Genomic DNA, 14,879 nt, shown 5'->3' with positions numbered 1-14,879 from the left:
ATCAATGTAATTAATTTTAAAATATTTTAAAGAAAAAAAAATAGCTATTTAAAAACATATTTTTAAGATGGCAACACTTTATGTTTTTTAGGCCGTTGATGCTATCATTGAATTAATCAATCCATAGTCTAAGAATAATATCCAATATATATTTAAAGAAAATATATAACATAACTATGTACATCGCCCTACATAATATTCTATAATATTTGAATTTAAATTGTTAGCGCTCTTATCTGCAAAAATAAAAAATATATTCCAGTATGCATTTTTTAAGTATATTTAATAATTGAGTTTTGTAAACGTGTCTATCATATATTAGAATCAAGAAATTTTAGAATTACTAAAAAGGAATATATCCATAGTACAACCATTTTTATACTGGCGATTAAATTAACTTCTCGCATACCAAACAAATCAAGCTGCGAGGGGATTTTCTTCCCTGCCGAGCAAAGAGCATGAAAAAAATCACAAAAAATTAATAATATGAAATTCAGTGGCGCTTACTTATTTGCATTTGCGATATTTTGTGATGAACGACGTTTTTTATCCGCTGCTTCATTGTGACTCAATAAATGAGAACTCTTAAATTCCTATTTGTATCGTCTCATTCGTGTACAGAATTCTACAAATTTTGAAATCATATTATTTTTCAGTGGTAATAACAATCATTCAAGATTGAATGACTGATTGGTATTGGATATGTATTTTTTCTAGGGAAATAAAATGGAAGGTATTGAGGGGGTTAGGTAGTAGTCCAAATTAACGTAGTAATTGCGTAATAGTTTTAAATAAGTTTCCTTAATATTCATTTAAGTTACTAAATTTCTGAAAAAATCTGAGTTCCTTTTCGGGAAATAGGGACTGTCTTGTTTGAAACGGGACGACAGGTCATACTAGGTATCAGTTAAGGAGAATAAAGTTATATTTAATATCAATAGCGTGGAATGGAAGAATATTTTGGTCTAACAGGAGTAGTAGTATTTTACTATTTGTAAATGTATGTTATGCCGAATGAATAAAAAAAAAACGCGACATAACAGATAAAAAAAAATTCAATGTTAGGGTCAGCTCCAACTACATATTACTTACTACAAATACAGATTGTTATATTTACAATAAAATAAAAGGCATTATTTTCCAAATATTTATTAAAATAATGTAGGATTATGTACAAAATAATAATTTACAATTATCACAAAAATATGTAACCTCAGTAATTAATAGTTAATTAAATAATAGGATACATACTCATATTTAATTTCGTATGAAATATATTTATAATAGTGTTTGATAAAATGTTAAAAATTATCACAAATCATTCCTATCTGAGCTACTGTACCTACACATTAAAAATATACAATATTACCCCAGTATTTCAATGTTCTTAAATATTTCTTTAAAAATATTTTGATTCTAATATAAATAATAAGTTATGTTTAATCAGAATGATAAAAATTACCTTAACTAAAATATTTTTACAACAATATTTTACTAAAAGAATATTTGAGTGCATAACAACATTTATTCTGTTTCCTAAAAATAGTACAATATTTATTCCTTCAATTTACGATAACATTTCTATATTGCATGAAGCAATGGCACAATATATTATTATCAATGCTAGGAAAATGAGAGAATTTATCAAAAGATTACAATGAATAAAATAAAGCCTTTGGCTCCTGGCAATGCTTAATGTATTTTTATATAAAATGATAAATTTAAGGTCAATTTAATAAAATGTTAATTAATTGAACATAGTTTTACCAACTAATTTTTGAGGTTTGCATAACATTACTGATAATCATGAAACATCCTACAAAAACATGCTCTTCTTTATCATACTGCTAATTGTTTTTGGTAGCTTTTTCCAGAAAAACAGACTTCATATTGACATATTTTTTTTGTTTTATTTAGGTTATATAGAGATATTTTGACATAAAAGCTTGTATCAATATATTTTTGCAGGATGTTTAATTTATTTTTATATACAAAGTTATGGTGCATGTCGTCGTGGTGGAAACATATTTTCTTCAACAACTACAACACCACACAATAAATCATACCCTGTACGATTATGACGAAAAACGAAAAGCACAACACATAGAGGAAACAAAAGTGATATTAAGAAATTCTTCATTAGTGATCTGAATAATGCTACAATGAAACTGAGTGGTTTGCCAGGGTATAATATTACTGTTTCTTTAGGTCTGCCTTCAACTGGTAAGACAGCAGATGCTGTGACAACTCTTAGGCCGAGTAATGCTTTTCCAGGAGTTGCACCTCCTGTCCTGCCAACACTTCCACTTAAGCAGAATGCCTTAAACAAAATTATAACATTTTTAAACTTTTGTTTACATATTATTATATGTGTAAATACTGTTAAAAATTATATATATATAATAATAGTAGTAACATACCTCAAATATGCATACTAATATTCTGTATATTATTTCTAAAAGAAGTATTTCTGATGTGAGTTCCATGGCATACTTATAATCATCATAATGTTCACTGAATTTGTAGAAATCAAACTTATCAAGATCACTGAAAAAAAGTTTATTTAATGTAGTTGAAGAAAACTAGACTTCCTCAGGTAATTTAGCTTCATGAAACATATTCTTTAATTTTTTCCTAAAATTAGTGAAATTTATATATAAATTAACTACTTACATTAATTCAAACATGTCTACTGCTATGAATGTGACAATAAGTTTCAGAATAAACAGCAGCATAAAATCAATAAACTCTGCCAATAGCCTCTTATACAAAGGTGGAATAACATACTCAAATCCACCATGTCTCGCTATAACTGAAATTCAACATAAGAATTTAATAAAATTCAATTTTTACAATGAAATATTTTTGTACAGATCAAGATTCAACATACTTTCAGCTGGAGATAGAGGGTCACCTGGAACTTGATTTTCAGCTGCTTGTCGAGGAGGAATTGGTACTTGGAAAGGAAACTGTTGTCCTTGAAATTGATAGTTATTATTGAGTAAAGGAACATTCGTCGGGCTGTTTTGAAGTCCCTGCAATGTCATCATATAGTAGGGGAAACAAGTTGATATATTTTGATACATCTGTGCCTGCTGGATCCATAGACGAAGTGCATGAAAATATGCATCCCGTTCTGATGTTGCTGGCCGGTCATCTTCAGACCCAGTATTTGAAGTTTCTCTCGAAGGGCCACCATTGTCTACGAGCCTCTCGGTATCCGACATTGTGTTTATATTTACAAACTACATGAAACTCGAAATTTCTCAATAGTAATACAACAATGAGTACACGTCAGTTTTGTTATTTTATTGAAATCTTGCAATATAATTGTCAATGTCAAGTTGTCAAGACTGACAAATTGACACTAAATATTGTTATCGACTTTTATGAATGTTATCAGTACCCCTAGTACGAGTTTCAATACTTCATGCGTTAATAACGTATCGACTTCTCGAAAACGTTTACGAAGTATTTGTAATCGGTAGTATGAGTTTGACATTACACGTTTGCGTTAAAACCATGGTAACCGTCGAACTAGAGCTAAACCTCGAAATAGACTACACCACAATTTATATTTCCATCTCACTTACACGCGCAAAAAAAGGTGAGAAAAATATATTCGGCCATTTTTATTGTATTTGACATTTGTCACAAAGTATTGTCTCTAAAATTTTGGAGGTTATATTATCTTATTTTACAATGTTTATTTTATTAAAAGAAATAAAAACTGTGAATGTTTAATTTGTAAGTGTTTTAGTAGTGGTAAAAATAGAAGAAATTATATTGAAGCTTAAAGATTAATTTATCGGAGTTTCAAATTATAAAATTCATCAAGAGATATGTAAACATAAATTTATTATTCCGCTTTATATACAATACGATCCGTAATAATTGTAAGGACCTTAAATTTATAATAGAGATTAGAAACGTTTTAAAGACTTATAAACAGTCATATCATCCTCCTGCCCTTATCCCAATTTTACTTGAGGTCGGCGCAGCATGTCTTCTTCTTCCATACTTCTCTGTCGGACGTCATCTCACAAGTAACATTCTTTCTAATCATATCGTCTTTCACACAATCCATCCATCGTTTCTTGGGTCGTCCCCTACCTCTATATCCATCCACATCCATTCTCAAACCTTTCTCACAACATGGTCCTCATTCCTCCGCATAATGCTCATCATGCCCATACCAAGACAGCCGGTTTCCAGATAGCTTCTCGGTTACCGGTGCCACTTTCAAACTTCCTCTTATGTACTCATTCCTTACTCTATCCATTCGCGTCTCCGCCACATGCAATTGTCTTTCAGTCATCCCTTTTATAGTCCAACACTCCGATCCATATAGTACAGCAGGTATGACCATGGTCTTATAGATCTTCCCCTTAAGTTTAAGGGGAATACAGGGGTCACAAATTGTTCCCGTAACCTGCCGCCATTTCATCCACCCTGTGTTAATCCTGTGTTTCACCTTCGATCTATTTCGCCATCGCCTTGAATGAGTGAACCGAGATACCGGAAGTCGGAGCAGACTGGAAGGGCCACGCCATCAAGCGCTATGGCTTCAGGACCGGAGAGACCGCCGAAATCGCAGAACATGTATTCAGTCTTCGTATTACTGATTTTCAAGCCAACATTCTCCAGTTTCTGTTGCCAATCTTCCAATCTGCTCTGGATCTCAGGTCCATCTTCACTAACCAGTATAATGTCGTCGGCAAAAAGCATGCACCAGGGTGCCTCCTCCTGTATGTCCGCCGTTAGGCCGTCCATTATTAGCAGGAAGAGGTAAGGACTTAGAGCCAACCCATGGTGCAACCCTACAGTCGTACTGAACTGGTTGGTGTTGCCGGCAGACGATCGGACGTATGTACAGGATCCCCTGTACATAGCACGGACTAACTTCACATACTTCCCGAGAAAAACTTTCTCTTTCTATGCCCACCATAACACATATAAACCACATATAACCACATATTAACCACCACTTATAAACAGTGTATATTATTTTAAATATAGAGGAATTTGAGTTAAACTGTAACAGATCTAACCTACAAGTATTGTAAATTTAATTTCCTTACAATTTTACGTTGATATACTTATACATATTTAAATTGTTGTTCTAATTTGTTTTATTTGAAACTAAGTGGCTTAATTCACGTTTAATTGTGATATGTCTTGTGTGTTAATAAGCAAACATACATAGATTAATTTTATAGATAATATCTTCTTTTTTGTGTGAAAAATTCCATAATACATCAAACTTATGTTTAAATGATTATGTTATATTGATAATACCTAAATGATGTTTGCGTTTCAGTCTATTATAATAATAAGCATATCTAATTATCATTAAATATATAGACCTAATATCTCTATTATTAGATTATAATTATTATATGATGGTGATTATTTTATGTTTGTGAATGTTTTAATAAAAAAATATTGTTTGCGATTACAGTTCCAAAGAAGAAATACTAACCTAGACACTACTACAAATACATCCATACTGCATTTTCCAGTGTGATGCTATATCTATAACTTCAAGAACCTTTGTAAAAATATAGTTTAATATATTTAAAACAAATAATAATTATTTTATAACTTGTTTTATTTTTCCTAAAATATAATTATATGTACTACATATGTACATAAACTTTTTATTTCAATTACACAATAAAGTTATTAATTTATTATTAAACAGACAATTAAAACTATTAGTTAAATAGTTTTAATTGTCTGTTTTAATATACCCAATTATTGAAAAAGTATAAATAACAACATAGTATTTTACTAAACAATAAGAGTGTTTTAGAAGTTGATTATTTATTAGAGTATTCATAACAAATCACAATAGTGAAGAGTATTTATATATATGTATAGATGTTTCTTGTATAATGATGCAAACATTTGAAATAATTCTTAATTCAATTTTATTTTATAAAATCACAGGAACCATATATTCAATAAAGAGACAAATCCATTTATTAGTATATTTATTGTTTGAATTAAATAAATAGGAAATTATGTAGAAATGTAGATTGCAGTTCAATGCATGGTCACTTGTTTTTTGGATGTTGTCTGCACCAAATCATCATTAATAGCATACTATGCTCCAAATAAAGGATAGATACACTGATAGCCTGAAAAATATATTTATTTTATTTTAAAATGATTACATTAAAGAAGAATAGTTTATTAATAATACTATGCATGATCCCAATCATATCTTCAAAGCATTCTCAACTGCCATAAACCAATGAATATAAAAAAAAAAAGTATTTTTATTGTTTTTGAAAATACTCATTTAAAGATATACATCTTTTGTTTTAATATTTTGTTCTTTACTTTAAGTAATTTAATGACATGATAGTTAAATTAAATTATCTTACACAATAATCATTTATTTTCAATGTAATTAAATAACGTGTTAGGATGCCATTTAAAAATAAATTTTAAATTTAGACTCACCTTGCGTTTGTATCATATTTGTAAATATATTTAAAATAAATTAATATGTATTATTCATTTCTTCTTCACATGTTAACACAAATACTTATTAACTTATTCTAAGGCAATTCTCAAGTAAATATGTTCGTTTAAAATACGGCTAATTAAAGATAAATTTCACCGCAGAATTCAATTTCGTTGCTTTTTATTGTTATAAAAGGCTACCACAACGGTTGTAGATAGTCTTCAAGCATAATATTGCCTCACACGCTTAATAGTTAATTTTTAAAATGAAGTTTCGCTTGCTCTCCCTTAAATAAATCAAGTGAGTTCAAACTCGATAAGAAATTAACGAAAACGTCAGTTTACATGCGTAAATCTGTCAAAAGTGTTACTCGTACTACCAAAATGTCGAAAACCGCCCGTTTTTTCGACTTCAAACTCGATGACGTTAATTATAAAAACTCTTACTACCGATTTTAGTTCCTCTGCGTTTACGCTTGGGGAGTTGATGGGATTTGTATGAAAAGAAAACTGAAAGTAAATTACTTGAAGTTAACTGTCAAACTCGTACTAAGGGTACAGTATATTATAAGAGGTATATACGGTATTAATACCATCTAATCAAACAAGAACAAAACGATGGTAATTTTCTAAATATAAGGAGCATTCATTATCTAGTTGTTACATTTATGAGTATATTTATTATTCAGAGTTAAATAGTGTAATGAAAGTCAAAGATCGAACAGTTATGCTGGCAAGTTTGTAGCAACGAGCCGTCAAATTGCGCTTGTCATCCGTCCACCGGATGCGTGCGCAATATTCCCTTGATTTTGTGGAGTTTGGTGTGGACATTTGTGTAAAAGCGATGGGATTGTTCGTATAAACGCCAATTGTATGTTTAAAGTTGTTTTTAATTTTGTTTCTTCTGTAGTTAACGTTTCAGCTGAAAACAAAATTTTGGTGTCTGTGTATACTTTTTTTATAAATTCGTCGTAAACGAGAAACAGTTGTGAACGGATCAATCGGTAATTTACTGTATTTTTCGCCCAGTGCAATGCGATGTGCCCAATGGGTGTCTGTTAATACATAATAAATATAAAAAGCAGTTGTGCCGTGAGCAGCCACACGTAAGTATACTTTTAAAAACAATCTTAACTACATAAATATTATCAGAAAAGTTGAAAGTTTAAAAATTACCGTTTTCATACCGAAATTATTATAATCTAAAACAATTTTATCGACAATAATATTTTAGGTTACTAAAGTTAAAAAAAAATATAAATTATCATGGTAAACATATCTTAACAAGCTCTTTACGTGAATACTACGCGTGATATATCTTGTAGCCTTGAATATACTTTTTGCTCGAGTACTTATGTGGGTCACTGTACCCTTTATTTGCTGAATTTAATATATCATTTTTTTTTTATTTACATAAGTCACTATAAAATATTCTACCTTATCTTTTTAGTATTATATCTCATTGATAAAGATTAAATCACTTTAAAAAACTTTTTATCTTTTTACTTCTCAATTGTAGAACATTACCAAGATAATGAGGAATATAATTTTGTCATTTTATGTTAAAAGAACATTTTTTTTCCTTTTTCATGTTCTTCTATTAAATAAACCTAGGTACTTGATAAAATTATTATCTTTATATAAAGCAGAGCCTGTGATTTTGTTTTTTTATGGACCTATCAAAAATTTTTAAGGAATTAAATTATATTAAAATAGCACAAATGTCAATGACCATCAAAAATTTTATATAAGAATAAATGTTGATGTTAAATAAATAATTATTGTATGTAGTTTGTGTTCAAAACATAATTGAATTAACATAAAAAAAGATTCAGTTCCAAAAAATATAATATGTAATCAATTCTCTTCATCGGACATCAACTATTAATATTTCAAAAAAAGAATACCTACTAAGTTATATGATACATTTTTACATCATATATTTTAGAGAGATATTAATTTTGTCTCTATAAAATATATAAAAAAAAAACTAACTTCACATGAATACACCCCGGTTCAGTTATTGGTTTTTTTACATGCCTTCAGAAAATAATAGATTATTAATCCTTTATAAGATAATGTACTTCATAATTTTTTTAGTTATGTGAAACACTCAAACTTAACTCTTTAACTAGCTGTCACACTGACAATGCTATTAATATTTTGGATAATATGTAACTTTTATTAATTGCAGCACATTTTGAATGTGATGCCCTTCAAAATTCAAGAAGTTGGCTGATTGATATCTTCGCGGAAAGTTAATTCGCCGATTGGCTAATTCGGCATATTTTTGCCCGATATAATCATTGACCATGCGTCATCGTGAAGCGTATCTCATGATATCCGCTCTACGAATCGTTGAACTATGAAATGTCATGACCAACGAAACATATTTGTTTCGTCCAATTACTTTAATTTTGGTTCACTTATAACAGTTGGACGTTCCGCTATTTCCATTACGTCATGTTAATGTTATTATTAAACCACTATATCATTATTGTCAGATGGTTTACAACTTAGTGTGTTATAGCCACAGAGATGGAATGAGTCTCGGATGGTTCAAAGAGTTGGCGCCGATTGTCCTAATTAATATTTACTGCGCACGCGGCGGGCCTCGGCTGCATTACGCGCCTCTTACTCATGGTCCGGTCGTGACGTGAATTATGAGTTACAATACGAACCCTGGAAGTGCCCCGCGTATTTGCTCGGTTTTATAAAGGTTACAAATTTTATTATAAACATATTTTGTTTATGCATTTACACTGTAAATTTAGCCATTAGTGACGATGTACTAAATGAGATGAAATATACGTCAGATATGTTGGTATTTCGTTATAAAATATCAAGCACGGCTCGTATCATCAATATTCGTATGTTGATTACACCTGATAAAAACACTTGGCTTAATAATTTTTGTTTAAACTTTAACGCAAAGATAGAAATAGAAAAAAATAGTTAAACTCTTTCCTTCCCATTCTGTAACGATTTTTGTTTTATTTTATGGAGGTCTTTAAAAGATAAGCGATGTTGAATATTTTGAAAATCACGTCAAAAGAACTACATATTTAAGGTGCATTTGTGATTCACCAAGCAACGATCCCCCTCATTTGCTTGCACTTTTCCACCCTACAGAGGAAAGACTCCCTTAATTACGATATGCGCGTCTCCGACTACGCACTTGAAGCCTATGATTCACGTTGCGATGTCAAGATTTTGGTGCAACGTCGACAGTTTTAAGTATCACGGAGTATTTACTGCATAGTAGCGTTAAACGATATTTTAATTTTGCATAAAATAATAAAAAATGAAGCCGGAGCTTGCCATATTATTGTCAAGTATAAAGTATTTAAACATTGTATTAATGCTATATTATATAATAAGTTTCTAGGTTTACTACAAATGCTTTTCGTTGTCCGTATAAGCTGCATTGATTATGTAATTCATTACTTCAAAGAATATTTTTTACTCTATTGTTATAAAAAAAGTTTTATTTGCGCAATACCTAAAACTGCTTATACAATTAATACGAAATATTTACAACGAGTATTTGTCTTTATATATAAAATAAAAATTATTTAATTTATACAATATTTTTCTTATAATCTATTAATAATTTAATAAACGATTCATACGCAAACTCTATGATTACACAGAACTGACCTCTCACATTTTGTATTCGAAATATCGTTACTTAGGAAGATCCCTATCCAACAGCTGAGTCATAGCACGACTGGTTATCTGATTAGTGTATCAATAATGTTAAAGACGAACGTTAATTTATTACTATTTCATCACACAGTACTGGTTTAGTTTCCTCTCTAATTAAAATTGTTAACTATATCGTGGGAACGGTATGATTGTTTAATTACTAATAAGGAACCGCTCTGGCCTCGCACGGGCAAGTACTTACTACGTAGAAAGAAGTGCGTATTTTTTTCTAACAATTTTGAGGAAATAATTTGCAATGTATACAATTGTCATATAAATATACAAACTATTTTCATATACAGCGCTCGCAAAGGAAGCCCTCAGGTGCCACGATATTTCCGACTTAATGGACAAATGTCATAACATTAGTTAATTTGCATACAATGTTCGTACTCGCAATGTATACATGTATACAAATAGACCCGGCGAAGGACAGTAATTTATAAATGTATTTCATATTATAAGTTTATGTAAAATGATCGAAATATACAGGTAGAATCTTATTTTAAAAAATAATTGTTGAAAAAAAATGACGATAAATTCAGTAGGTCATCCTTTTACTAATCTAATTGCATAACATTATACGTTTCAACTGTTTACAATTATACGTATAATATATATATATTTTGCATGAAAATACACAAATACTAACACGGTTTGTTATCATCAGTGGTATAATATTATATAGAATGTATGTATGTATGTATGTGTTTTCAATTAATATTTTGGTTTTTAATTTATTAGGAAGGTAGAAATATTTAAAGAGCATGAACGCGAATGCAGATTCGGACAGGCAAAGGGAAAAAACATCTGAAGTCCTGATGGAATATCAGCAATTTAAGAAGTGCCTTACTTCTCTTAGTAGTAAGACTAGAATCTCTGAACATAGATAATTACATAATGATAATATTATGCGATTTCAGTTCTACCTTATTTGCTTGAAAAACGTTAACGACTTGTTTAAACGAAAACTTCTTGAGACATCAAAAACTTCAATGAATAATAACTAAAATTGGCGGTCTAATAAAACTGCCACTTCAAAGACCTGTTTCGAATTTCAAGTTGTCTTTGGGCGAACTCAATATCTTTAAAACTCATAAAGGATCCTCTAAGAGTTAAATAACTTTAAGCACTTTCGAATGAAATTAAGTATAACGGAATATTAAAAAATGTGTAATATTTTGTACAAAAATAGTTTTAGCATTAATTATACTCGATAATTAAAATTTATTAATGTAAAAAAAGCAATAAATTATTTCTATAATTACGGACCGACCGACCTCCGAATCCTGCGGTTTCAATCTGCGTCGTCAGTTTAATTTTAGATAATGGAAGTTATCTTTTTATCTTTATGTATTTGTTAATGATACCATTTTAAATATTAAAGCACGCTTACCAAGTTATATCAAGCACTTCCTTATTTATATATCTAGAATCTCGACCAGACCTAGTTTAACATTTTATTCACGCGGACAAAGCTGGATTTCAACGTGTAAGATAATAAGATTTTAAATAGATACGAATTATTATAGAAATTTTTAATTTCGACATATTGTTAACTTATAACGTCTCTTGTTTAAGTAGTAGGTACTTACTAACATTTAGTCGCAACTTCGTCTGGTTGGACTACATTTCTTTTTTATTACCGTGTATTGCATCTGTGGTTAGGTTATTAGTAGATATGTATATGTAACACTGGTCTCCTAAAGAGTAATAAATAAAGGCCGCGTCTTGTTATCTTCAGTAGATTTAGCGTGATGCGTACCTAGAAATGTACCGAGATGCCATTTTGTTTATATTTATATGATATGTATTACGTAATCGATAAGAATATTAGAGATACATGTGAAAATTAAACATACATTAAAATGGTAAAAGGTATGGCAAAAACAGATGAAACTAATTACCTATACTGTAAAAGGTATGCGAGCCACGCCTGAGGGATTGTAAAAAATAACACCCTTAGGGATTCTCCCCTTGGGTGTGACCATTGTCAACTTGAAAAGACGCGGTTTAAGAGAAGTGATAAAAATAAAAACATGTACCCTCTATTCCAACCATAACAGGAAAAAAGTCAAATTCACAACATTTGACAGTAATTTAACGTGATGTCGTTGGTTGAGCTTGATAAATCTATGATATTCACCATGGATTTGCGAAAAATGGCGTTTTGAACGTAGACGAAACTGTTATCGAAATTTTGAAAGTAAAATTAAAGTGGAAATAAGTAGTTAAGTGAAATAGTGTTGTATATTATAAATAAATATATTCTACCAAACCCTACGAAAATTAAATAAAAAATAAATAACACGAGTGGCTAATCTATACTTATAGTTCTTTATTTATTTATAATCGAATACAATTACAGTCAGTATATAACTTTAATCAACTACACAAGAATATTGCAATACATAGAGAGTTAATGAGTATATAAGAATAGTAAATACCACGACCGATACGAACAGATTTGAACCTAATCGACCGACAGACAACCGAACATTAAACCCGTTACTAAGCGCTCTTCCGTATTTATGTGATTCCGCTCGTTTCAGGCTGAGGAGAGGGTAGTTCTTGTAAGAATATATTAATCATAAACTCTTAGTAGTGCACAATATAGCTAAGTTATTAGCAAATCGCATGAGATACGTAAATCTAAGTTTTGTTTATCGTTTTACTTACTTGCATTGGAATAGGCTATAGACGAAGTTGCGAGCAAATATAAACTAAGTGAGCCATAATTAGGCGCCAAGTAATGCGGCATGTTTGTCGTAAATGGTGACCAAACATTTGATTAGTTTATCATTCTCAACGGATGAGTATTGTATTTATTTTGTCGTGTTAGATATTTTCATTCATTCACCATATAATTGCATACGATATGAATACATATACATAGTTACATTACATAATTACGTTACACTCTTTCTCACTCAGATTCTCACCAAACCATTATAATTACGAATGTGTCTAATTTTCAAAATATCGTATGTTTATTTAATGCAGGATAAATTATTATAATTTAATTGTATTTATTTATCATATCTATATAATTTAATTCAATTAACTGTGATGGTGGCGATGGCAACGTAGTTAAGTAAAATTAGGAGTACATAGTATTTCACCTGTGTGAGTTTGTGTGTGTTTTATTTTTCTGATTTGTACGTGTTGTCTGTAAATGACATAAAAAAGCAAAGATGATGTATATGTATGATGTATTTATACGTATCCTGTCGTAATGGTAGACGTAATATAGTAACAGTTGAACTTGTCAATTTTCATTTGAACACCGTGACTTTGATCTCTGTGCGATTTGACGTCAAGCGCAGAACGACGATGTTTGTTTTTTTTGTCCATTTTACGAGTATTATCTTTACTTGATGCCAGATACTATTTTACGAATGTAGGTACAGCCATGAATCAATTAGTCCTAAACTTTGAAAGAAGATTTATGCTAAAAAATGACTGTAAACATGTTGAAAAAACCCACAGTTAGATATATCCAAAGTTAATTATAAATTTTGTTTCTTTGATCTCATTTTATATTGACGTCGGCGTTGATATTATGATGTCAAGACATATTTGTTTGAATTACTTTATCATTTAATTTGAATACAGGCGCAACAGTACGCGTTCAAACAGATATTGTCAATATTGGGATAATGTTAAATTATATTCACACCGAATAATATATATCTGTACATGTTCTGTTATTATTAAATACATTTATATTTGATATCGATTCATTCCAATTATATACAGATGAGTAGACAGTATGGAAATGCGTTTAGATTTAAAAAGGAGTTTTAAATTAAAAATAAAAGGTTATGTTTGGACGGCGAATCGTTGTTGTCTAACCATTCTTGTCGTTTAAAAATGACGAAATGAAATATTTTAACATAAACAACTTATATGTACAATAGTTGACTGTAGATAAAATTAGTTGTTTCCGGCCACCGCTGAGATCGACGTAAATTATTAGTAATGTAATTTTTTAGTAATGTTTTTTTTTTTGTATATTGGTGTACAGTAAAGCGAGCCCATCTTTCTTCTGACGCTGCAAATTATATATTTTCTTCTGATAGCAAAGTTGGTATGTAAAGCTTAAAGTATAATGTTCTTTCCAAATAAGTAAAAAAAACTTTTCGGAGTTTAATGGTGTTATTTACTGTTCGACTTTGAATTTAGTTTGACAAATAGTGTTAGTAGTAGTAATTAATAGTAATAGTGAAAATGAATTTACTTAAAAATTGTACTAAATAAAACAAAATATAAATAGTTATAGTAATTAGTTCAGAATACTAAGAGTAGTCTTAGTCAAGAATATAGATTTATAGGAAGTAAGAGATAAAATACATAAAGTATTTTATAAAATGGATATATTTTATTGATCCACTTACTCTTCAAGCCGTACAAAGATACAAAATAATGGTCATTGGTGGTATACTCTCCAAAAAATTCCGATAATGAGAAGCAATATAAGTAAATCCAATATTGTTAAATTGTAAACATATATACGTAGCCTACCCAACTTGAACGATGAGGTAGACAATGAACTCCAATAAAGGGAACAATTCTGAATTTGTGTGTTTGACTGCAAGACACGGACCACAGTCGCGAAAACAATCTATAAAATGCATCATACCAGCCCAGAAACACCATGAACGATCCTCGACGAGATTCAGAGTCGTGCAGGAATC

The 14,879-nt window shown here is 30.0% G+C and overlaps 2 protein-coding genes across 3 annotated transcripts in view; one reads left to right on the top strand and one right to left on the bottom strand.

The window, feature by feature from the left end:
• Nucleotides 1-1,133: 1,133 nt before the first annotated feature.
• On the bottom strand, nt 1,134-3,353 carry LOC113402150 (protein FAM8A1). The gene is made up of 4 exons (XM_026642320.2): nt 2,891-3,353; nt 2,674-2,812; nt 2,421-2,547; nt 1,134-2,320 (listed from the first exon to the last, which is right to left on the bottom strand). The coding sequence occupies exons 1-4, from the start codon at nt 3,225-3,227 to the stop codon at nt 1,997-1,999; spliced, it is 927 nt and encodes a 308-aa protein (XP_026498105.1). The 5' UTR covers nt 3,228-3,353; the 3' UTR covers nt 1,134-1,996.
• A 3,867-nt stretch (nt 3,354-7,220) lies between these two features.
• Nucleotides 7,221-14,879, top strand: part of LOC113402151 (beta-arrestin-1) — an 84,131-nt gene continuing 76,472 nt past the window's right edge. For both annotated transcript variants that reach the window (XM_064220732.1, XM_064220729.1), the window contains exon 1: nt 7,221-7,580. The gene's annotated coding sequence lies outside the window, so the exon portion shown is untranslated. The remainder of the gene's footprint in view (nt 7,581-14,879) is intronic.

The sequence above is a fragment of the Vanessa tameamea genome, chromosome 2, assembly GCF_037043105.1.
Source record: "Vanessa tameamea isolate UH-Manoa-2023 chromosome 2, ilVanTame1 primary haplotype, whole genome shotgun sequence".
NCBI classification, from domain to species: domain Eukaryota; kingdom Metazoa; phylum Arthropoda; class Insecta; order Lepidoptera; family Nymphalidae; genus Vanessa; species Vanessa tameamea.
The sequence above is the reverse complement of the archived record's forward strand: the minus strand, read 5'-3'. Positions and strand labels throughout refer to the sequence as shown.

What these genes read in the sequence shown, in the direction of transcription:
- LOC113402150 (XM_026642320.2), bottom strand. Translation starts at nt 3,227, where the DNA reads ATGTCGGATACCGAGAGGCTCGTAGACAATGGTGGCCCTTCGAGAGAA. An exon ending in CCCTCTATCTCCAGCTGAAA is followed by an intron (nt 2,813 to 2,890) that starts GTATGTTGAATC and finishes GTTGAATTTCAG; the next exon opens with TTATAGCGAGACATGGTGGA. An exon ending in TATTAGTATGCATATTTGAG is followed by an intron (nt 2,321 to 2,420) that starts GTATGTTACTAC and finishes ATTTTGTTTAAG; the next exon opens with GCATTCTGCTTAAGTGGAAG.